The 24,477-nt window shown below is 42.5% G+C and overlaps 1 protein-coding gene across 3 annotated transcripts in view; it reads left to right on the top strand.

Annotated features, from left to right (window-relative positions):
- The window catches only part of FAT1 (FAT atypical cadherin 1), a 125,133-nt gene that overhangs the window by 83,297 nt on the left and 17,359 nt on the right, over positions 1-24,477 (top strand). For all 3 annotated transcript variants that reach the window (XM_032838150.1, XM_032838153.1, XM_032838151.1), the window contains exons 7-16: positions 699-838; positions 4,985-5,260; positions 5,386-5,596; positions 10,835-14,902; positions 15,472-15,668; positions 18,100-18,253; positions 19,078-19,311; positions 20,525-20,914; positions 22,466-22,680; positions 22,930-23,067. In XM_032838150.1, coding sequence (XP_032694041.1) covers positions 699-838; positions 4,985-5,260; positions 5,386-5,596; positions 10,835-14,902; positions 15,472-15,668; positions 18,100-18,253; positions 19,078-19,311; positions 20,525-20,914; positions 22,466-22,680; positions 22,930-23,067 — 6,023 coding nt within the window. The remainder of the gene's footprint in view (positions 1-698; positions 839-4,984; positions 5,261-5,385; positions 5,597-10,834; positions 14,903-15,471; positions 15,669-18,099; positions 18,254-19,077; positions 19,312-20,524; positions 20,915-22,465; positions 22,681-22,929; positions 23,068-24,477) is intronic.

The raw sequence follows: 24,477 nt of genomic DNA on the forward strand, positions 1-24,477 counted from the left end.
ATCATGACATTAAGACTTTATTTTCATATTTCCATATCACTTCATTGATAAGAGTATCTCTGGTTCAGTGGATGTGGGAAGAGTTGTACCTAGAACATAACTGGGAATGCATTTGATGTCAGCAGCACAGAAACTTTTGATTCATTAAGCTTTGTGTTTGGCAACAATGGGGAAAATGTCTTTTTAAGTATATAAGAGGCAGAACTAATTGATGTTAACTGCTATGATTTTTCTCAGAGTTAACATTTGTTTTTAATAGTTAACTTTTTAGGAGTATGCTTCAGGTGTCACGAATCCTTTTTGAGTAATTAAGCATTTGAATGGCTGACTCTGTTTAGTAAAGGATGTTTGATATATAGCTACTGGGATATATAAATTAAAGACCTATCCAGAACCCCCGAAAATGTGAATGGAAAGTAACTCATTGGCAATATTAGCAGTGTTTTTCCACCTTCAGAGTCGCTTTCTTGCTTTCCTCTCAGTAGCTTCCCTTGACAGTTAGGGCTCAAGTTTGTGTTAGTAGGCACTGCCTTTCTCATTGGCCCTTCTTTTCTTGTCTTCCAAAATGAAAGCTCCTTGAGATCACCTTGAGCAGTATATCAGAAGTGGGTTTTTTTTCCCTCTGTCATGAAGAATTAGAAAGCCACAAACGAAGTGAGAGGTTTTCATACTTTTCTGTATGTCCTAACTTAAACTAGGTGGCAACTATGACAGCCACTTTGATGTGGACAAGGGCACTGGGACCATCATTGTTGCCAAACCTCTTGATGCGGAACAGAAATCAAGCTATAACCTCACAGTTGAAGCTACAGACGGAACCACCGCTGTCCTCACACAGGTAAGTGAATCACTGATGATGCGTTCATCAGAGGTGGACTGATAACGACCTGATTTTAGGGTGCGCAGGCAACGGGATTCTGCCCTCTAAGGCTCCCAGGCACAGCTGCTGTGTTGATAGGGCTTACGTAGAGGCACACCAAGGATTTGTATTTAGGGAAAGAAAATGTAGGTTTGGCCTGTAATTAACCAGCTTTGGAAATTCTGAAAGAAGACTTAGAAACAACCACCCACTTTTGATTATCAAGATCTTTCAATTTTATACTAACTTTGAACAGCATTAGTATAAATTGTATCGCTCTTGAGGATGAATGTGTCCAAGTCCTTTTCGTTAAAGCTCATTAAAGTGATTAATCATGTTTTAAATCACTTTTTAAATTCTTTCCCCTTTTGGCTATTTTAACTGAGAGTTGTATAAAATGGTTGATAGAATTGTTCTCGTAATCCCTTTAACATCTTTATTCCTACGTGGTGATTTAAGAGATGGCCAGATTACTGGGATTTCAAATTTAAATGTTAAAATCCTATACCTTAAATTCTCTTTGATTCTTAGTGTGGGCTCTGTGAGAATTTGTTGAACATTTGTTGTGGCAGGTACTGTTCAAGAAACTGAATACTGGGAAACAGTCCTACCCTCATTGAGCTCACCTAGGATGGTGGAAGCTAAGATTTACATGTGTATCTGCTGTGTCCTAAAAGACAAAGGACGAAATTAAATATTAGGAGAGAAAATGCTTCCGAATTCCAGTTTTTTATCTTTAGATGATACTAATTTAAATCTCAAATGAGAGAGATCATCTGTTAAATCATTTAGTTGCACTGAAGAGTAAGAGTCTGTGATGTATTTTTAATTAATAAATGAGTAGATGATTCAGAGCCAGTTATGAAAAAGACCTTCTTCTTTCTCCACATGGTTGTGATTTTTAGTGTATTTAAAATTGACATATGTACCATGCTTTGGGGTCATTTTGAGATTGTCATGTAAAAGTTTTAGTACAGTATTAAAATTTCATTTCTGTCAGTAACCGTTCTCATTATAGAAATTAGACTTTAGAGCATGAAAATGAGAATAAAAACATGGAGTTGTGATAAATTTAACAGGATGAATTTTGAAAGGTTTAAAGAGTATAACTGTACGTGGACCAGTTCAAATAATCTACTAAGCAGAAATCCAGCAAAAGGATCTTAAGAAGCAGTAGCAGTGGCCGTCCGTGCCAACCATTCTCATTAATGAAGACGATCTATTTACCTGTAGCATTTATTGCTTATGACATAAATGAATGAGTAGCAGTATGCCCCTTCCCAAATAATTGCAGTTTTTAGCAAGTACCATTAAAAACTTCATATGAAATGTGAAGTCGATTGACTAAAATTTCCTGTAAAACCCAGGAAATAAATTGCAGTCTTCCCAGGGACACAAATATCTTAAGTTGTAGTGCTGCCTTTATACCTTATAACTTCTTTTGAGTTATTTTCAGGGGGTCTTGATAATATCCTCATGATTTGCTGGCAGGGAAGGGGAGTCAGAGTCTCAAAGATGTGGTCCCCGAGCCCAGACTCCCCTGTGAAGGTATAGGACAAAGGGGACAGTCAGTAATTAGGTTTCAATTTCCACATGGGCCAGAGGACAGGGCGATACAAACAGGGATGAGAACGGAGCAGCAAAGGCATGTGAAGGGCGACACAGAGATAAGAACTGGATTGCTAAGGAATGGGAGGACAGGGTAGATTTGGGCTTGTAGGTAAAACTCGGGAAGCACCAGGGCAGACGTCACTGCATGCAGGTCAGAGGTTTGGGGAGCACTGTCACGTGAGCCACGGTGCATCATCAGCAGAGGGGGAGGTTCGGGGGGGGTCCCTGTGCTCTGTTGAAAAAGCACTGCTCCTTGTGTTCCTGTCCTGCCGTTTGCTGCTTGGGATCTGACCAGTATCAATTCAAGTCGCTTCATCTACCCCTATCTCAAGATCACTTACCAAATCCAGTTATGGCTTTTTTTTTTTTTTTCTTCTTTGAAACAGCTTTGCTTTCATGTTTCCTTCTGGTTTCTCTCGAGCATCAGCATTATGCACAGGTCTGTTTGTTTGAATGTTGGCTCTGCCTCTTACCCTGTCCCTGGGCAAGTGGCTGTAACCCTCTTGGCTTCCATTTGTCACCGGGAAAGGGGCATAGTGATTTTGTCCTCACAAGGGCCTCTGAGGGGTAAGTGAGGTCTCAGCCGCGCTGGTGTGCACTCGCTGCTGGACAGCTCAGTCCCCTCCCTGTCTCCATTCTCTGTCCCTGCGGTTCACCTGGCTGTGCCCACTACCACAGGGGTCTGCCCGGTTGGGAAGAGGCGGTAAAGGTGAATTTCCTCTGATCAGCTAGTTAGGGCGTACGCGAGCTGAACCTCTCCAGCCTCTGTCTGCGAGTCCAGGCTCTGCGCACTGGACGCCACCTTCTCCCCGCTCTTACCATCCCTTAGTTCCAAGTCCTTCTCTCTAGTCTCGAGGAGATAGGGTGTTTGATGCCACTTCTTGCCTTCCTGTCTCTGACCAAGATCTCCCCCACGACCCCCATCCTAGTAAATATTGATTACCAACCTAAGACCTACACAGGCAAAGCCTTACCTTCTCCTTAAAAGTTTTCAGAACATCCCTCGCCATCTCGGGACTCCTAAAGGCTTCCTTGATAACCCACTTGGTAATATGTGCAGCCTCATCGTGCTCGGCGTGTGTAAGACCTCACCGGCTGAGCCTGAGAGCTTCCCGAGGGCAGGGACTGCTGTACGTTCATTGTACTTGCTCCCCAGTAACGTGGAGGAGCGTGCTGCGCGGGTAAGGGCTCTGTGAGTGTGCTTCCTTTGAATCGCTGTATCAGAATTGGTGGTTTTTACCTTCCTTGTTCCTACTGAGTTGTGACTAATTGACTTGAGAGCAGGAATCAACTACCTCTACCCAACACTCCATTAGATAAGTACTATGTAAATGTACAGTGGAAATGAATATATAATGATTGAACTTAGAGAAATTATAAAACCATCACTTGTGGATCATCGTCGACCTTTAAAAACGGTCTGTGGTTTTAAATGTTTATGTAACTTCCACATAAAACCTTTCTTTGGTTTAGCAAATGCATTTAATACGTATATAAAATTTAATGTTACAAATCCATCACTGATGTTGTAGTGTTTTCTGAGAACACTGGTATAATCGTCATGGAAAGACCTGCAGCTCGTATGCCTGCACCGGGGTGGATAATAGCTTCACCTGTGCGTTCCTGACACTGCAGCCTCCTGGGCCGTTAGGACTAGTGACCCTCTTTATTCCACACATGCCAGTGAAGCTCAGATTTCTTGTTCGTAACCATAAACCATCTTTGTAGTCAGTAGTGATTTCCACTATGCCTTATCTCCACACACGTCTTTTCAGTCTGAAAATTAATCCTCTTAGTGTTAAGTAAAAAAGATACATTTTTTTTTTAATTCAGCTGAGTTTTTTTCAATATTGGCTTTTTCCCCCCTTTAAGGTTGTTATTCTATGTTGAGGTATTTAAGAGAGCTTATCTTTAGTGTATTTAAAGTGCTTTTAGGAAATGAATGGGTTTACTATTTGTATGTAGGTTTTGTGATTGTAAAAATGTAGTAAAGATTTTTAAAGCACATTTCTAATTTATTGGTAGGAATTTGGAGTCTCAACAATTAGAACAAGAAATTTAAATACGGTATTTATCTAGTACCATAGTCACCTCGTTTGCTTGGTAGTTGCAGATTCAGATCTGATAGAGGAAATTATCTTCTGTAAATCCTGCTGAAGTAAATTCTCTGTTATCCTAACAGGAGTGCTCTAGAAATCTCTCTCCTGTGGAAACCTGAGAGAAATGAAGTGTGCAGTCAGAAAGAAGTGTGTGAAAGATGTTACATTTGCCCTTCAAAGTTAGTTTCAAGAAATTAGAAAGGTCTTCATTATCTTACTGATCTGGGTAATATATCAATGGAAAATTTTAAAGATTTTTTTTTATTCTAGATGTTTCTTTTATTTCTCATTGTTTCATTTTGCTAAAAAAATGGTTTTTTTCAATGCGCATCTCATGTTTCCCCTTGATTCTGTAAATAATAAAATATCACAGTTAAGGATATTACTGTAATGTGAGTCTTGATGTCCTTAATAGGTACTTATCAAAGTAATAGATACAAATGACCACCGTCCTCAGTTTTCTACATCAAAGTATGAAGTTGTTATTCCTGAAGACACAGTGCCAGAAACAGAAATTTTGCAAATCAGTGCAATGGATAAGGATGAGAAAAACAAGCTGATCTATACTCTGCAGAGCAGCATTGATCCACTGAGTCTCAAGAAATTTCGTCTTGACCCTGCAACGGGCTCTCTCTCAACTTCTGAAACACTTGATCATGAAGCCATCCACCAGCACGTTCTTACAGTCATGGTATGGCTTTCTGCTCATTCGTTGGCCACCGTTTGTTTTCTGAAGGGTTTCACGTCTTCCCGAGTGATCTTTAATCAATGACCGGGAAACCTCTGACAGCACTGATAACCTATTGATTCTTTCAGGTGCGGGATCAAGATGTCCCTGTAAAGCGAAACTTTGCACGGATTGTTGTTAATGTCAGCGACACAAACGACCACGCCCCCTGGTTCACGAGTTCCTCCTATGAAGGGCGGGTTTATGAATCAGCGGCTGTTGGCTCAGTTGTGTTGCAGGTTACAGCTCTCGACAAGGACAAAGGGAAGAATGCTGAAGTGTTGTATTCGATCGAATCAGGTATTTTTGGAGCACTCAGTAGATTAAAAAGTACATTTATTTTCTAAAACTAGTTCTGTGTATAGAAACATTTGTGTATCGCCGTAAAAATTGCTTAAGTTAATCTTTAGCTACCATTTTTCATGTTAGGAGAAAGAAGACCTTTTTTTAAGGTTTTAACTCCGTAGAAAGCAGAAAGTCTTAACGTTAAATAAAAAGATTCACATTATTAGCATAGTTCAAGGCCCTGAGAAGTTCAGGAGTGAAGAAAACTGTATTTGATTCAATTCAATATTTCCACAATTTTTTTTAACCATACAACATTTTCCTTCATAATACTTGTTAACTGTGAAACACTCTTAAGAAATCACTGGCTTCAGTGATTTCACTTTTAGTCAGAGCATTTTCTCTTGGGCATAGTAGGAATTTCCACGACAGAGTTCTGGGTGTCGTGCCTCTGCTGCCCCTTCCAGGTTTAGCTTTTCTGCCCCTTTCACCCTCCTGAATCTTTAACAGTTTAGTTTCGTTCATGGAATTGGGTTGTTATGTAGGCCCCCAAGGTTGAGATGTTGAAAAGCCCAATGAGTCTTCTGGAGAGTTAGGCAAGGAAGGCCTTGAACATTTCTTCTTCATATGATCGGGCAAGAGATCCAGAGTCTTGCTGGTAGATACAAAGAGGATCAAAGTAAAATGTTTTGTTCTCTCTTATCTTTTATGATGCTATTCATAGTCTTTCCTCTACTCATTCCATGTACTGATGAAGCCTGTTTTCTGTGTCAGATGCCGTGCTAGGAGTGGGATGTAGGTAGAGGCCATCATTGGTCCCCAGTTGTATATGTTCATGCAAAAAGGAAGCTTCTGATTGAAATAGGGATCTGCTTTAGAGCATATGATTTGTACAGTCAGAATTCAGTTTGTTTGGGGACCTTCCCTACTCGTGCCACATGCAGTGAGTATGTGATGAAGGAACAAGAAGCCTGCTTCCATTTTTCCATGTTTCTCAAGGTGATCGTTAGTACAAAGAATATAGTCTCTCTCATTCTTTTGTCTTTACAATCATTTTAGAATATCATGCACTTGATTTGCATAAGTCCGTTCCTCTGCATATTTAAAAATTGTGCCTTTCCTAGACATTAGCATTGGTAGAGGCATCAATTCTAGGTCATAGAGTCAAAACCTGAGCATGGAGAGTAATTAAAAAAAAAAAATCGATGTGTTTTATGTGACTAAACTATTTTTATTTCTTAATACATTTGAAGCCTCATTTGTTTCACTGAAAACAACCAAATTTAGTCAATTACAAAATAAGATTTTCTGTACTCCCCTGGGGTTCAGGATTCAAATGTAGTATAGTTAGCGCCTTGAACAAATATGTAGGTTTTTCCACTGCTTTAGAAATTTAGCTGTTAAAAAAAACAGTGCATTCCATTTGTGCATGCCTGAGCAGTTCAGCAAACTAATTTTCTCATACACAAACCGCCTGGGTTTGTGTAGGAGAAAATGTTAAACTTTTCCCTTAGCTTTCACATAATTTTCAACAACTGGGTGGTTAAAATATGATTGTTGGTGCCTGACTGAAGGCATGTGCATTCTTGAAATGCTTGTAATGACTGATGGGATTAGTAATTTGGTATTCCAAGAATGGAACTCTATCTCCCCTCAAAGAATAGATGATACCAAGGACCTATTTCAATACAGAATTCGGACTCCTAAGAAGATAATCTTTATAGATTTGGTAATACAAAAAGCATTTGTAGGCAGCAGCTACCATTAAAACGCAGAAGCGTGTGTATGTGAATCTGTTGGAATATTAGGAAATGTAAAATGGTCATACCTCCTTTCATTTAACTTACTTATATTCACCTGCTTCTCATTTATGTCAGATTACATTTCGTAAAGTTCAAAAAACTAGTTATAGATTCAGGCTGTAACACTGCATGTTTAATTAGCAGCAATTTATTGAGCAAAGAGTTTGGTCTGATGAGGAGTCTTTAGGGAAAAGAATTAATTAAAGGATATTTTTCGTAACAATTGACTTGTGTGTTTAGAGACAATCAGGGCCATACCCTGGATTGTTTGGTGTTTTGTTTTTTTTTTAAGTAGATTATTGTAACTTTGAAACTGTCACAATGCCTGGAAATAAGACAGTCAGTAATTGAACTTAATAACTAGAATTGATTTCCTTCCCCAAACTTAGGTTAAATATAATTGCAGTAGAAACTGGAGGTTTCCCACTCGAGGCCGCCAGTGGTCAGGCAGGGAGCACTTTACTGTACATCCGCCGCGTGTGCCCAGTGGGGAGAAATGGACTTCTGCTCATAGCTCTGACATGCCCTTTGGGGTGTATGTGTGTCATACAGCCCTTGCTAATGAGTACAGATTCACATGTTTGGATAATCGCCGTCTTCAAACAGAACAATCTAAGGCTATTTAGAAATCACCAGTATCTCCAGCTAAAGTGAACGCCTAAGCCCCCAAGCTGGTATAGACTCTGCTGCTTGCGCTGTGAGTTCCCTCACAAATACTGCATGTGTGTCTCAGTGTCCGATGTGTGTAGCTGTTACTAGGTCAGACAGGGGTCTGCATAAGCCACTCAGCAGCCCTTCGTGTTCTGCCACAGGAACATGTTGCTTGCCCATCTGCAAACCCGAGGAGTTCTACCACAGTGGAGATGTATGTAGGAGCTGTCTGCTAACTGACTGCCTGGGTTTCTGTTTAGCCTCTTATTAAGATAATACTCCAGGTAGTAATGTTCCTGAATTTTACATGCTGGTAAAAATTTCTCAGGAATTTCCGATTAGTAGACATTTCTTTTGTTAATACTTTCAACTGTAGTGCTTAATCTAACAAGTGGTTGCTGGTGATGATAGAAGTAAAACGCAGAAAAACAAAATCAGATAAAAATAGTGCCTTATTATCTTTCCATACAACAAATTCAACACTTACCGAGTGTCTCCTATGTGTCAGGCATTTTTCTAAGCACAGATGATAAATAGTGAGTAAAACAAGCCATGCTTAAATGGGGACTTATGTTCTAGAGCGAGAATGGATAAGAAGGTTGCAATATGTGCTATAAAGAAAAGAAGAGGGTATGGGGGCAGAAACAGCCGTTCTCATTATGGAGGAAACGGGAGGCTTCACCATCGCATTCTCTAAGCAGAGGAATATTTGGGTAAAACATGAATGAATGAATGAATGAATGAATGAATGAGCAATGAGAATAGGTAGGGAAGACAGTTCCAGAAAGGACCTCCCAAATACAGTCATGCTGCAATGAGCATGTGTTTTCCCAGTTGAGGAGTGAGGAGCCAGCAAGGCTGGAGGGCAGCGAGTACTTTGTGAGGAAGGTGGCGAGTTCTAAGCCACCAGCTTGCTTTAACACAGGTAGAATGTATTCATTCCGCTCTGGAGGGCCTTGCATGTTTGAAGCTTTAAGTTTTCACTGTATAAAATAAGAGAAAGGGATGAGATGATTAAATGTAAACTGTGGTAGGTTGGCTGCTATTAGTACAGACATAGGATAGCCTGAGGGGTGCGGGTGAAAACCGTCGTCCACAGGTTTTCATGGTGACCCTTCCAGTCCCAGGCAACTGGTCATGGTTTTGAAAGACGGGGTGATGCCCACGTAGGAGGAAAGAGGTCCTTGGAGTTTCGATGACTGGCTAAAGCACAATGTGAGAATCTGGGATTGTTGACTCATAAATGCAGACAGGAAGTAATTAGGGGTCTGCGAGGCATCGTAGAGGCAGTGTGACCCCATTTGTGCGTTAGGGTTCAGCTTGGAACTTGGGGGCCTGGAGACAGCCCGGGCCTCTGCTGTGTTGCAGACTGTGGTGCCTAGACGCGGAGCCAGGCAGGCTTAATGAAAACCAGACTGGATCTGGCCTCAGAAAAAATGGTATCATAGATTTTTGGAAAACATATTAAAAGAAGGAAATGAAGGCTGTAGAGGAAGTGTTGACTAGCAGTGATGTGGGGAAAGGGGTGCTCAGTCAATCTCCTGGTTTGCACATCACTCGGTAAGTCGTTCTGGCCTCTGAAGTGTACCGCCCCCAGTTGCAAACCTAGAGGAAAACAGAACTTAAAAAAGCAGTTAAGGGGCAAGTCAGCTTTGTTGTGGGGAAGTGTAATAGTTCATTTGGGGAAAATAAATGCAGTTCTGTGGCTAGGATAATGGATTCTGGACTCTGGTGTGAAACAGAAAAGGGATGAAGTGTGGGTGGATGGATCAATCTGAGGACCCCACAGCACTGCCTGAATCTATCCAGAGATGTAAACTGCTAAACTTCAGTCAACTGCTGGTGTCTCCAGAAAGATTTCGGTGACGATACAAAACCGGGAACTGTTATGGAATTGCATTTGAAGCTAAATATGTGTATACAGTATAGCTGGAAAAGGTCCAAAGAGAAGCAAGGAACACAGTCTGTTCTGACCCAGGCGGGGATGGGGTGTTCGTTCTCTCAGCACTACTGATACTTGGGAGTAAAAAATCCTTTCTTATGGGAGCTGTCCATGCCTTGTAGGATGTTTAACAGCATCCCTGGTCTCTACTCAGTGGGTGTTAGCAGCACACTCTAGGTAGTGATAACCGAAAATGTGTCTACACATGGCTGCCTGTCCATCTAGGCGAGATCGCCCCCAGTAGAGAGAACCAGGGACACAGAGGGCAGATTCACCCGAATAAGATTAAAAAGGGAGTATGACTGAAATCTTTGAAGCCTGCCTAGTGGGGCAGATTATACACAAGGTAATTCATCAATTCCCTGAATATTTAAAATAAGGGACAACTCTCTTGAAGCTTGTTAAAGTTTCTTAGTGAATTGACGTCTTCCCTTTCATAATGAATAAGAATCTTGAGAACTTAGAGGCGATAAAAGCTGAAACCAGAAGTATGTTCCGAAGGGTTTTTTCGGGACTGGTGGAAAATTCTTACCTTACCTTACAAAAGGACAACCATACGTTCCACAACTAGTATCTGGCTCAACCAATAGCAAGTGAGTTCTGGCTTTAGGTTATGGAGTAATCTTTCTTCTCTTTCTTGCTTTTCATACTTATGGACAAAACTCGGAAAAATCTACTGTATTATAGGTGGCTAAAAATGAAATTGAGTTCCGTTCAAATGTTGATAACCCCTGAATTTCTGTTTCATTTTAGAATATCACTTCTGAGGATAGCTTTATCTCTGTATCTCCAACTGTGACTTGTATTGGTCCTTATATTTTTCTCTAACGTGTTTTTTTTTCACCCTGCCCCCCCCAGGAAATATTGGAAATTCTTTCACAATTGATCCCATCTTGGGCTCTATAAAAACCGCCAAAGAGTTAGATCGAAACAACCAAGTGGAATATGACTTAATGGTAAAAGCTACAGATCAAGGCAATCCACCTATGAGTGAAATAACTTCTGTGCATATCTTTGTCACAATTGCGGACAATGCCTCTCCTAAGTTTACATCAAAAGAATACTCTGTGGAAATCAGTGAAACTGTCAGCATTGGGAGTTTCGTCGGGATGGTCACAGCCCACAGTCAGTCATCGGTGGTGTATGAAATAAAAGATGGAAATGTAGCCGATGCTTTTGATATTAATCCACATTCTGGAAGTATCATCACTCAGAAAGCCCTGGATTTTGAAACTTTGCCCATTTACACATTGATCATCCAAGGAACTAACATGGCTGGTTTGTCTACTAACACAACTGTTCGGGTGCACCTGCAAGATGAAAATGACAACTTGCCCATCTTTATGCAGGCAGAGTATACGGGACTCATTAGCGAATCAGCTTCAATCAACAGTGTGGTGCTAACTGACAAGAACATCCCGTTAGTGATTCGAGCAACCGATGCTGATAAAGAATCCAATGCTTTGCTTGTTTATCACATTGTTGAACCGTCTGTACACAAATACTTTGCTATTGATTCTAGCACCGGTGCTATTCATACCGTGCTGAGTTTGGACTATGAAGAAACAAGTACTTTCCACTTTACCGTACAAGTGCACGACATGGGTACACCGCGTTTATTTGCTGCGTATGCAGCTAACGTGACCATCCGTGTAATCGACATTAATGATTGCCCTCCTGTGTTCTCCAAATCACTATATGAAGCATCTGTCTTGCTGCCAACATACAGAGGAGTCAGAGTCATCACAGTAAATGCCACAGATGCCGATTCGAGTGCGTTCTCACAGTTGATGTACTCCATCACCGAAGGCAACATTGGGGAGAAGTTTTCTATGGACCACCAGACAGGGACTATAACTGTACAGAACACAACTCAGTTAAGGAGCCGGTACGAGTTAACCGTGAGAGCTTCTGATGGCAGATTTGTAAGCTTTACCTCTGTGAAAATTAACGTGAAAGAAAGCAAAGAAAGCCAGCTAAAGTTTACCCAGGATTTCTACTCCGCAGTAGTGAAAGAGAATTCCACTGAAGCCAGAACGTTAGCTGTCATTACTGCCATTGGGAACCCAATCAATGAGCCCTTGTTTTATCAGATCCTCAACCCAGACCGCAGATTCAAGATAAGCCGGACTTCAGGTGTGCTGTCAACCACGGGCATACCATTCGATCGCGAGCAACAGGAGGCATTTGATGTGGTGGTAGAAGTGACCCAAGAACAGAAGCCTTCGGCAGTGGCCCACGTTGTCGTCAAGGTCACCATAGAAGATCAGAACGACAATGCACCAGTGTTTGTGAACCTCCCTTACTATGCCGTTGTCAAAGTGGACACCGTGGTGGGCCATGTGATTCGCTACGTTACCGCCGTGGACCGAGACAGTGGCAGAAATGGGGAGGTGAATTACTACCTGAAGGAGCACCATGAACATTTTCAGATTGGAGCCTCAGGCGAAATTTCACTGAAAAAGCAATTTGAACCTGACACTTTAAATAAAGAATACCTCATCACAGTGGTCGCAAAAGATGGAGGGAACCCAGCCTTTTCCGCTGAAGTGATCGTGCCCATCACTGTTATGAATAAAGCCATGCCTGTGTTTGAGAAACCCTTTTACAGCGCCGAGGTGCCGGAGAACATTCAGCTGCACAGTCCAGTCGTCCACGTACAAGCCAACAGTCCGGAAGGCTTGAAAGTGTTCTACAGCATCGCCGATGGAGATCCCTTCAGCCAGTTTACCATTAATTTCAACACCGGGGTCCTAAATGTTGTAGCTCCTCTGGACTTTGAGTCACACCCAGCGTATAAGCTGAGCATCCGAGCGACTGACTCCCTGACCGGCGCCCATGCGGAGGTGTTTGTCGACATCATCGTGGAAGACGTCAATGATAATGCTCCTGTCTTTAGTCAGCAGGCTTACGCCACAGCACTGTCGGAGGCATCCGTCATCGGCACGTCTGTCGTTCAAGTCAGAGCGACCGATTCAGATTCCGAACCCAACAGAGGAATTTCCTACCACATGTTTGGGAATCACAGCAGAAGCCATGATCATTTCCACATCGACAGCAGCACTGGCCTCATTTCGCTCGTTAGGACTTTGGATTATGAGCAGTTCCAGCAGCACAGGATTTTTGTGAGGGCTGTGGATAGTGGCATGCCCCCCCTGAGCAGTGATGTGATCGTCACCGTGGAGGTCACAGACCTCAACGATAATCCACCGCTGTTTGACCAGCAGGTTTATGAAGCCAGAATTAGCGAGCATGCCAGCCATGGGCATTTCGTGGCCTGTGTCAAAGCCTATGATGCAGACAGTTCAGACGTAGACAAGTTGGACTATTCCATTCTGTCTGGCAACGACCAGAAGAATTTTGTCATGGACAGTGAGACGGGGATCATCACACTCTCAAACCTGCGCCGGCACACCTTGAAGCCGTCTTACAGTCTTAACGTTTCTGTTTCCGATGGAGTTTTTAGGGGTTCAGCTCAGGTTCACGTAACTGTAATTGGAGGCAATCTGCACAGCCCTGTTTTCCTTCAGAGCGAATATGAAGTGGAGTTAGCTGAAAATGCTCCCTTACACACCCTGGTGATTGAGGTCAAAGCAACTGATGGGGATTCTGGTATTTACGGTCACATTACTTACCATATTGTCAATGACTTTGCCAAAGACAGATTTTACACAAATGAGAGAGGACAGATATTTACTCTGGAGAAACTCGATCGAGAAACCCCAGCGGAGAAAGTGATCTCGGTTCGTTTAATGGCTAAGGATGCTGGAGGAAAGGTTGCCTTCTGCACCATTAACGTCATCCTTACAGATGACAATGACAATGCACCCCAGTTTCGAGCAACCAGGTATGAAGTGGACATTGGCTCCAGTGCTCCCAAAGGGACATCAGTCATTAAAGTTCTTGCAAGTGATGCTGATGAGGGATCCAATGCTGATGTCACCTATGCCATCGAAGCAGATTCTGAAAGTGTCAAAGAGAATTTGGAAATTAACAAACTGTCTGGTGTAATAACTACAAAAGAAAGCTTAATTGGCTTGGAAAATGAGTTCTTCACTTTCTTTGTGAGAGCTGTGGATAGTGGGTCTCCATCCAGAGAATCTGTTGTCCCTGTCTATGTGAAAATACTTCCACCAGAAATACAACTTCCAAAATTTTCAGAGCCATTTTATACCTACACGGTTTCAGAAGACATGCCTATTGGGACAGAGATTGATCTCATCCGAGCAGAACATAGTGGGACCATTCTTTACAGCCTAATCAAAGGGAATACTCCCGAAAGTAACAGGGATGAGTTCTTTGTGATCGACAGGCAGAGTGGCAGACTGAAACTGGAGAAGAGTCTTGATCATGAGACAACTAAGTGGTACCAGTTTTCTGTACTTGCCAAGTGCACTCATGAGGACTACGAAGTGGTGGCTTCTGTGGATGTCAGCATCCAAGTGAAAGATGCCAATGATAACAGCCCTGTGTTAGAGTCGAACCCGTATGAGGCATTTATTGTTGAAAACCTGCCAGGGGGAAGTAGAGTCATCCAGATCCGGGCATCCGATCTCGATTCGGGAACCAACGGCCAAGTCATGTACAGTCTAGATCAGTCACAAAGTGTGGAAGTCATCGAATCTTTTGCCATTAATGTGGACACAGGCTGGATTACAACCCTGAAGGAACTTGACCATGAGAAGAGAGGCAATTACCAGATTCAAGTGGTTGCCTCAGATCACGGTGAGAAGGTTCAGATGTCCTCCACAGCCATTGTGGATGTTACAGTCACTGACGTCAATGACAGCCCCCCAAGGTTCACGGCAGAGATTTATAAGGGGACTGTGAGTGAAGATGATCCCCCAGGTGGTGTCATTGCCATCTTAAGTACCACGGATGCTGATTCTGAGGAGATTAACAGACAAGTTACATATTACATCACAGGTAAAATATTTAAATGCGAGGGTGTAAGTTAAAAATAAATTGTGCTAGAGGTACGCATTTTGAAGTGCATGTTTTGGAAAAATGGGGAGTTAAGGGGATGATTTTAGTAACGTTATATCTGAAATAAGTAGAAATAACATCTGTTAAGCTACATTTCAAGTTCTCTGCCTGAGGAAAGTGAACACTTGTTCCATTTGACTGTTTTTGATTTTTATGATTCATTCTGTTGAATTAGCATATGACAAATACATTATAATTAACTATAGTTTTAACATAGGCTGAAGTATTGTTTAGTAGGCTTTACATTTTACTTAGCTCTATACTGTGTTTCAGTATACATTTTAATACCTTGATTTGGGGAGGGGGTGGTAAGTCAGAAACCTAATATACCAAATTTAAATATAATGGTTTTTTTTTTTTTTAAGTAATTCTTGTAAAAATGTAAAATTCTTGTAAAAATGTAAAAATTCTTGTTATAATGTATAACATTATATATATTTTGAGCAGTTTCTTTCTCCTGTTACTTATTTCAATAAACTTGACTGTCCTTTTCTTCCATGATTTAATAGGAGGAGATCCTTTGGGACAGTTTGCTATTGAAAACATACAGAATGAATGGAAGGTCTATGTGAAGAAACCTCTAGACAGGGAAAAAAGGGACAATTATCTTCTGACCATCACAGCAACTGATGGGACCTTCTCATCCAAAGCCATAGTTGAAGTGAAAGTTCTTGATGCAAATGACAACAGTCCAGTTTGTGAAAAGGTGGGCTGTTCTTTCTATATTATGAATTTCTATATTATGATTCCTTGTTCACTCTCTGAGTAGGACTGTCATGGGATGCTGGGTGTGATTCAGATGCGTTTCATATTATAACCTCTTCCTGTTTAAGCGGAGGTGAGTGTTCAGTGAAGCAGGAGTTGGAGTGGCTCTGGAACTATTTGGGGGAATGCTAAGTCGTTTAAAAATCTCATTCAAAAACACTGTAAATCATGGGCAGGATCACAGTTTAACTCTAAACAAGCTCTGAGAAATTTTCATTCCCTTTCTTGGGGGATGCGATTATTCTGGGGAGACACCCGAGCAGTAGTTCATCTGCAAAGCTCCACTTTGCTTTCACAAGTTGGTTTTGGGCGGCACCTGCTCTCGCACACACCTGAGAAAATGAAGAGGCAAATGAGGGTTTTCCTACAGCGGTAGAGCCCGTTGACTTAGGAGAACAAATACACCAGAGAGGAGCTGCTCCCGTCCGGGACCATGGGGGAGGCCTGGAGCGGCCGTGCTCCCTGCAGCTGGGGAAGGAGCAGCAGCTCAGCCTTGGGGACGTGGTGCTCAGATAAGCAAGGGGATCGGGACTCAGGCCCCGTTTGTACTTGGAAGGTGGCGAGGACGTGAAGGAAGAGTTCCTTAAAGACGAGTTTTTTGGGATCAGGTGCACGTAGGTGATGGGTGGGAGGGTAGGAAGAGGGGGCCGAGGGAGAGAAAGGACAAGCCGGTGTCCTTGGTGCTGCCCGCGTGGGACAGCAGGGCAGATATGTCGGATCAGGATTGACTCTGCTGTTTGCTACAAGAAGAGGGAGAAAGACCAAAGATAGAGCATAGGGTGGCGTTGGTCTAAGAGGAAGCATGTTGTGTCCAGGTCAGACTTGGTATGAGGTAACAGGACACTCTGGAATAGGTTTTGTAGACGCTGAGAGAGACGGCAAGACTGAAGATGCCAAGATGTAAACTTGGCAGTTTCTACCATGAACTAACGTTTGGAATCCACTTGAGAGGATAATAACAAAAAGGGACAGAGAGTCTGCAGGGGTATTTCCTGGGGAGAGGGGAGGAGGAAGCAGAGGCGGGTGGAGGGGACCATACCAGGGCAGTGTTACTGAGAGCGCAGGAGGAGAGGATTTTTAGGAGGCAGGACAGCGAGTGGAGGTTTGGTGGCCAAGCAGATGAGGGAGATGTGGAACGGGACTTTGGAACTCAGAGATTGGCTTGGAGACCATGGGCTCTGTATCCTAATGTGGATGGATGCCGGACTACAGAGAGGGTGTGTGTGAACATACACACACGGATTTGGCCAGTGAAGAAAGAGGGGAGTCTGAGGAAGGATGAAGAGTGGTAGATAAAGGGAAGGCTGGGGGAGTGAGGGACAGTGGTCTTGAAGAGGGACAGAGGAGCTGGGGCAGTGTCGCAGCAGTGGAAGGGGACAGAGCCATTCTCCCGAAAGTACAGTGCCGTCAGGAGGGAAGGGAGCTCCAAAGGAATGAAGAGTTCAATCCACATGCAGACTTTCTGGCAGCAGCGTTTTGCGTGGGTTGGTGGCGGAGGAGTGGAGGATGTCTTTGTGTCTTACAGAAAATAAATCTGTTTTGCTTGCTTGCTTGCTTGTCTCTTTTTTTTTTTTTTTAAATACTTGGCATATTATTTGGATACAATGCCTTGTCATCTTTGGGAATAATAAAATTAGGACATTAGATCATTTGAAATCATCAGTATTGCAAAATATCCTGTTTCATGAGCCATAAAATGTCGTTTACCTAAAACTGAGCTCACAGTGAGAGAGAAAAGTCAACAAAATCTTAATCTGTTTGTCTTATGTTTTGGTTTATGGCAGAAGTTTCTGATTAGTTGGAAGTGGAACTAACCATTCATTATGTTAGAGTTCGGTCAGCTGGGAAGGGAGGGGGTGGAGGAGAAGAGCCCCAGAGCCCCCGCCCCCCCTGGGACCTTGGGGATTCTCTGTTTTCTCTCGAGACATGGGGATCACTGGTGTCTCAACTGCAATTATAGCTGGTCATGTGTTGGGAACGATTGCAACTAATGAATTTCCTGTATTGAAAAGAAGTAGACATGATGTAACAGGCACTTACTCTACAGTTTTTGGATAAATATGGAATACTACTTATGTTTTCTTACAAGAACTTAAGTTGAACATGAACCCAACTCAGAGATGTCAAGTATTCAGATTTCTGTGCGTAAATGTCGGGTTAGACTCTCTCAGTGAGAGAAAGGAGTTACTTGTTACACGACTCTGTTTTGTTTTAAAAGAAAAATAGTTTTCAAGGCTCCTTGGATTTTAAATTCCGTCATGTCCCATGTTTTCTGTGACTAAAGTTAAATGATTTTTTTTTCCGATATTCCCTTGGCAGTCATGTTAACCCTTCATGTTTTATGTTCACGACATTACTTAAAATCGTTGTAGACTTTATACTTGGACACGATTCCGGAAGACGCCTTTCCTGGGAAGCTGATCCTGCAGGTGTCTGCTACAGATGCAGACATCCGCTCCAACGCCGAAATGACTTACACATTGTTTGGTCCAGGCGCAGAAAAATTCAAACTAAATCCAGACACAGGTAAAGACGGGGCTTTGCAAAATTAACTATGTTCCAGTAAAGTCGTCTCATATATGTGGGTGGTTTTAGGTCCCATGTAAAATTTGAAATTACATTCTATTCCTATAAAATGTACTCTGATACTACAAAATTGGCATCTTTTAGAAATCTACACAGCAATTTGCTGTGTAAAATTTGAGATAAAAAATTTTAAAAAGATTAAAAAAAATTAACAACATCACCTACTTGAACCAAGGATTTAAAATTGAGATTAGTATCAACTTCTTTTTTTAAAAAATAGTTCAAAAATTTAAGTATCTCTCAAACTTTCTGCTTTATTTTGTATATAGTTTGTTTTCTATAATTCGTGGGCATAAATTATTTAGCATACTCCTTAAAATGATTAGTAGTATTCTATTTGTATTTAAATCTTTAAAACTGTTTACCCTCTTATAATTTGTATTTTGTTAAAATTACAGTTTTCTGGCAGCTTCCCCCGCCCCAGAACTAATTGTAAACATATGAAGCTATGAGTCAATTTAAAAATATTTTAGATTTGGTAAATTAAGTAGTGCTTTTTTTTCTTCTTCTGTTTTTGTGATATTATGTATAATCTGAGAGGCGCTGGCCTCGAAATCTTTGTGTGTTGAAGAGCTGGCAGCCTGTAGGGTCTGGAAACCTAGCTCTCCCTGGGCTCCTGCAGTTGTTGACTCCTGTCACTGATACCACTGTGCCTCCCCAGTTCTGTCATCCGTAAGAGAAAAGGGGGAGAAATGGTAAGATGTGCATTTGCAGTTCACATCTTAGCATTTCAAATGAGCTCGTTTACTTCTGTTTGTTTTTAGGTGAACTGAAAACATTAGCCCCTCTTGATCGTGAGGAGCAAGCAATTTATAACCTCCTGGTCAAGGCCACAGACGGAGGGGGCCGATTCTGTCAGGCTAATCTTGTGCTCACATTAGAAGACGTGAACGATAATGCCCCCGAGTTCTCCGCCAACCCATACGCCATCACCGTGTTTGAGAACACAGAGCCTGGGACGCTGCTGACCAGGGTGCAGGCCACGGATGCGGATGCAGGTACTGTCTAGGTGATGCTATTTGTCTTTAAGACGTGCTCGAGGATTACAGGGACCTCTGTCCAAAACACATCCCAAATTCAGCCTCTTTGACTTAACCTTACCTTAGGCATATCAAATAACTTGTATTATTTAATTTCTCAGCTTTAAAAGTGGAATGGAATCTTTAGAATAATGAATTCTTTTTTTTTTTTTAAGATTTTATTTATTTATTTGACAGAGCAAGAGATCACAAGCAGGCAGAGAGGCAGGCAGAGAGAGAGGAGGAAGCAGGCTCCTCGCCGAGCAGAGGGCCCGATGTGGGGCTCGATCCCAGACTGTGGGATCACAACCTGAGCTGAAGGCAGAGGCTTAACTCACTGAGCTACTCAGGTGTCCCATGAATTCATTTTTTAATGAATATTTGAAGTCCCCAAATTGTGCCCCATGTACTTAACTATTGTAGGACATCTGTGGTGTCCCTAAAATTATGGTTAGTGACTATATTAACTGATCTTCGTATCCATTTGAATTAATGAAGTGAGGTGTTATGTTGTGAATAAACCATTAGTACCACAGAGATGTTAATGTGGAAACAGAGCAGAAGCAAGTATTAAATTGGTATAGTTTAACAGACCTTTCATAATTTTATGGAGAGTACAATCCTGTAGGACACATGTTTATAACATTTGCATAGCAGAGAATAAAAATAATTTCTTAAGTCGTACTAGTACTGAAGAATTAGAGCAATAACAAAAATGTTGCTTCTCAGATCTTTGACTTCATTTAAAAAGCGCTGCTGGGTATTCTATCACACATTCCTGTAGAGCATCGTCTTAAAAAGCCAGGTGACTATGAAATCATGTTTAAGTTAGTAAATTTTTTTTTAAGATTTATTTATTTGACAGACAGAGATCACAAGTAGGAAGAGGTGCAAGCAGAGAGAGAGTAGGCAGCAGGCTCCCCGCAGAACAGAGAGTCCGATGCGGGGCTCGATCCCAGGACCCCAGGACCATGACCCGAGCTGAAGGCAGAGGCTTTAACCCACTGAGCCACCCAGGCGCCCCTAAGTTAGTAAATTGTTAATGAAAACGTTTGCTTTTTAAAGGTGATAGTCATAAGAATGTCTAAGTAATGTGTATTAGCGTTTTCCCTTTTAAAAATATGCTACATGTTTTCTCAAAAAATTTAAATTTCTCAAAATAAAAGTCTTACATATGGTCCTGTATCACCAGGACTGAATCAGAAGATCTCCTACTCCCTGATCGACTCGGCTGATGGGCAGTTCTCCATTAGTGAATTATCTGGAATCATTCAGTTAGAAAAGCCCTTGGATAGAGAACAGCAGGCCGTGTACACCCTGACTTTGAAAGCCACGGATCAAGGTTTGCCAAGGAGGTTGACTGCAACGGGCACTGTCGTTGTGTCGGTTTTGGACATAAATGACAACCCACCTGTGTTCGAATACCGTGAATACGGTGCCACCGTGTCTGAGGACATTCTCATCGGAGTAGAAGTTCTTCAAGTGTATGCGGCCAGCCGGGATATTGAAGCCAATGCAGAAATCACTTACTCGATAATAAGTGGAAATGAACATGGAAAATTCAGCATAGATTCTAAAACAGGTAACCTACCCTGTGAATGAGAGGAGGCCCTTTATTCTGCCCCAAAGGCTAGCTCCCCCAGCACTTTACCTGCTTCAAAGAGATCAGAAATCGGCTGTGGCTACTCTGAAAAGATAAAACTTGAGTTTTCTTTGTGTTGTTACTTTAAGTGGGATTCAGAGTGGTTTAGACCTTTAAGTGGAAAATTAAAGAATCACACTCTAGTGATTTTGTCAAGATGGCATAAAGATAAAGAGTAGAAGATAGAAGAGGACCTTGCGTAATAGTCCCTTGCTCTCTCCCATAGCGAGCCCATGTGAAAGTAGCTTCTTACGCAAGACAGTGGTTTCGACCTCTTTGATCTTCGTTTCCACAGGGGGCATCTGATAATTCATTAAAATTGACGTTTTCATTATGCTAGTTATATAGAATAGCCGAAGTCCTTTGAATCAAACTGAGTGGCGGCTATGGGCAAGGTCAAGAGTCGAAGCAGCTAGTGACTCTTGCTGCGTAAACACTTTTGTTGTCTTGTTAACCGTGGTCTGCATCCGCTGTAAGTCTTCAAACCTTGTAAATACGTCACGCCTTTCAAACCGCGTTTGTGTGTGACTGTTTGAGATGAAGAGTAGGAGTGTGATGATGCTGTTTAAAAACTTTTTTTTAAAGATTTTATTTATTCATTTGACAGAGATCACAAGTATGCAGAGAGGCAGGCAGAGAGAGAGGAGGAAGCAGGCTCCCCGCCGAGCAGAGAGCCCGATGCAGGGCTCGATCCCAGGACCCTGAGACCATGACCTGAGCCGAAGGCAGAGGCTTAACCCACTGAGCCACCCAAGCGCCCTAAAAACGTTTTTTTAATGCATATCATAGAATTACTATTTTTAGGGCTCCTTCTTAGGATGGATTATAAAGAAGGGTGTTGTTTTCTGTTTTAAGATTTTTATTTACTTATTTGAGAGCATGAGAGGGGAGAAGGTCAGAGGGAGAAGCAGACTCCCCATGGAGCTAGGAGCCTGATGTGGAACTCAGTCCCCGGACTCCGGGATCATGACCTGAGCTAAAGGCAGCCGCTTAACCCACTGAGCCACCCAGGCGCCCTAAAGAAGGGGGGTGTTAAAGGAATTGTTAAATCAAAAAGTGATTTTTTTTTTTTAGTGACAGGATGTGAATAGTTATTCTGGAGATTTAAAAAAAAAATGTACATTTCTTTAAAAGAAAAACATCTGTGAGAAGGAAAATAAAAGCCGAAGAGTTTTTTCCTTTTTATGTTATTAGAGGGATGTCTGTAGTAAACTGTGTTTTGGAAGAGAGAAGAGATATAATCACTTTCTAGTGGGATGTGGGTAGTGTTGACTAGGGAAGCAGTTTAAATATCACAGAGAAATAAATGAGCATCCCTGAGTGGGCAGATTCATAATTTGTAATTGCTAAGTTAAGATACTAGAAAACCTGCATAAATGATAAGCAAACTTTTGGGGCAGAAATGGTTTGTGTAGAAGTGTGTTCCCGTCACACGGTGGGAGGAAGTGGTAGCACTTAAAAGTCCTGAAAGTCATTTTGTTTTCCATCTAGGGGCCATATTTATCATTGAGAATCTGGATTATGAAAGCTCTCATGAATATTACCTGACTGTCGAGGCCACTGACGGAGGCACGCCTTCCTTAAGTGACGTTGCAACCGTGAGCATTAATGTAACCGATATCAATGACAACTCCCCTGTGTTCAGTCAAGACACCTACACGGCAGTGATCAGTGAGGACGCCCTTCTCGAGCAGTCTGTCATCACGGTGTGTCTCTTCTCTACCATGTTCTTCTTCTGGATCTTTGCAGGAAATTTCGGAGGATCAGTGGTGTTTTTGTTGTGGCCTTACTCGAAAATAATTGGAAGATGTGGAAATGTCTTTTGTTATCCCAGTCAGTTACTAAGTCTGTTGTAAATTACTGCTTTATAACAGCTAGCTATTGATACCAGAAATGGGCTTAGTAGACTCCTGCCCCTTCCTTAGCTGTCTCCTAAGCAGGAGTCTGTTTTCCAGGTTATGGCTGATGACGCCGATGGACCTTCAAACAGCCACATCCGCTATTCGATTATAGATGGTAACCAAGGAAGTCCGTTTACCATTGACCCTACCAGGGGAGAAGTGAAAGTGACCAAGCTTCTGGACCGGGAAACAGTATGTGCAAAAGTTTGGTTTAAATTGTTTACAAATCACCAAATCAATACGTACAAGTTCCTTGTGCTCATGTCTATCACATGATGGGAAGTATGGGAAGGGTAGAACCAGTCTTGTTCAGGCACTGACAAGCAAGGTACAAACACTTGAAAAGCAATTCCAGTAGGGAAATCTCAAGAGTGTAAGAGATGTGTTTCATACGGATAGAAGTTTAAATAATAAAGGTTTATCTTCAGGAAGAAACTACTCTTGGCTCCATTGTTTGGAGACACTTCATGGAGCTAGTCACTAGGTTTTCAATAATGGCAGAGACTCAGAAAACCATGGTCGTTGAGAGAAGGGGAGGCCCTGTGAGGAACTTCGTCAACAGAGGCATGGGGACAGGAGGATGTGTGTAGCATTCAGGTGACTGTATTGGGCTGTGTTGGAATAGAGGAATCCTACCAAGAAGTGAGGGACACAGTAGAATGGTGTGCAAGGAACACATCCGAGGCTCAGACTGGATGCTGCAAGCAGCGGGGGTTAGTGAGCAGTTATGAGCCCGGGTGTAACTCTCAAAGGAGACCGGTGGGAAGGTGAGTGCCACGATAGGTGTGAGTGGTGGTCAGCCTGTGAGCCTCCAGCGAGGCAGGCAGACCAGCCCCCATTATTGTACCATGAGGCAACAGGAGCCCGGTTGGCAGGTGCCGTGACGAGCGAGTGAGAAGGCAAATGTGGAGACTCCGTGAGGGAGAAATCTGAATCTGCACAGCTCAGATAAGGCCCTGCGTGGGAAGTAGCCGCGTCCGAGATGGCGGTTGTCGTCCGCCATCTGGGCCTGGGGACTGCCCTCCGAGAGCCAGTCGTGAGGCCGTTGACTCTGCCTTGGGAGGAGAGGCAGTGGCCTATGGGGTTTGATGTGTTGAGTTTTGGAGGAGAGTGGCTTATGTAAGGAGAAATTTTCAGCCAGTATTTGGAGATTTTATTCAAACTTAAGAAATGTGAAAGCTGGAAATACAGATATGGCTCAGGCCTCTGGAGAGGATGATAGAGTCAGCTTGAGGTAGTGAGTTAGTATGAGCAACTGGGGAGAGGGAAGCCATGCTGTACCTCCGTCCCTCTGTCCCTCCACTCACCCGCTCAGGGAGCTGCCTGGAGAGGTCACAAGGTCCAAAAGTGAATTAAAAGGACATTGGTGACCGTGGAGTATAGTTTCAGAACACTAGCGGGTAGAGCTAAGATGAGAGGGATCTGGGAATACAGTGATGAGCTACCTCATTCAAGTCTCAGTTCTTCCATTCCTTTTGTGACCTGTTACTGTTGAGCAGGGACTTTGCAAGAGCTTAGGAAGCTCGACTGTTAGGCTTACGGTTGCCATGCTGCTGGCTGAACAGATTTGAGTGTTTGTGACTGACGCGCCTGTCCGCTCCT

This window comes from Lontra canadensis, unplaced genomic scaffold (assembly GCF_010015895.1).
Source record: "Lontra canadensis isolate GAN:19392208 unplaced genomic scaffold, GSC_riverotter_1.0 scaffold102, whole genome shotgun sequence".
NCBI classification, from domain to species: domain Eukaryota; kingdom Metazoa; phylum Chordata; class Mammalia; order Carnivora; family Mustelidae; genus Lontra; species Lontra canadensis.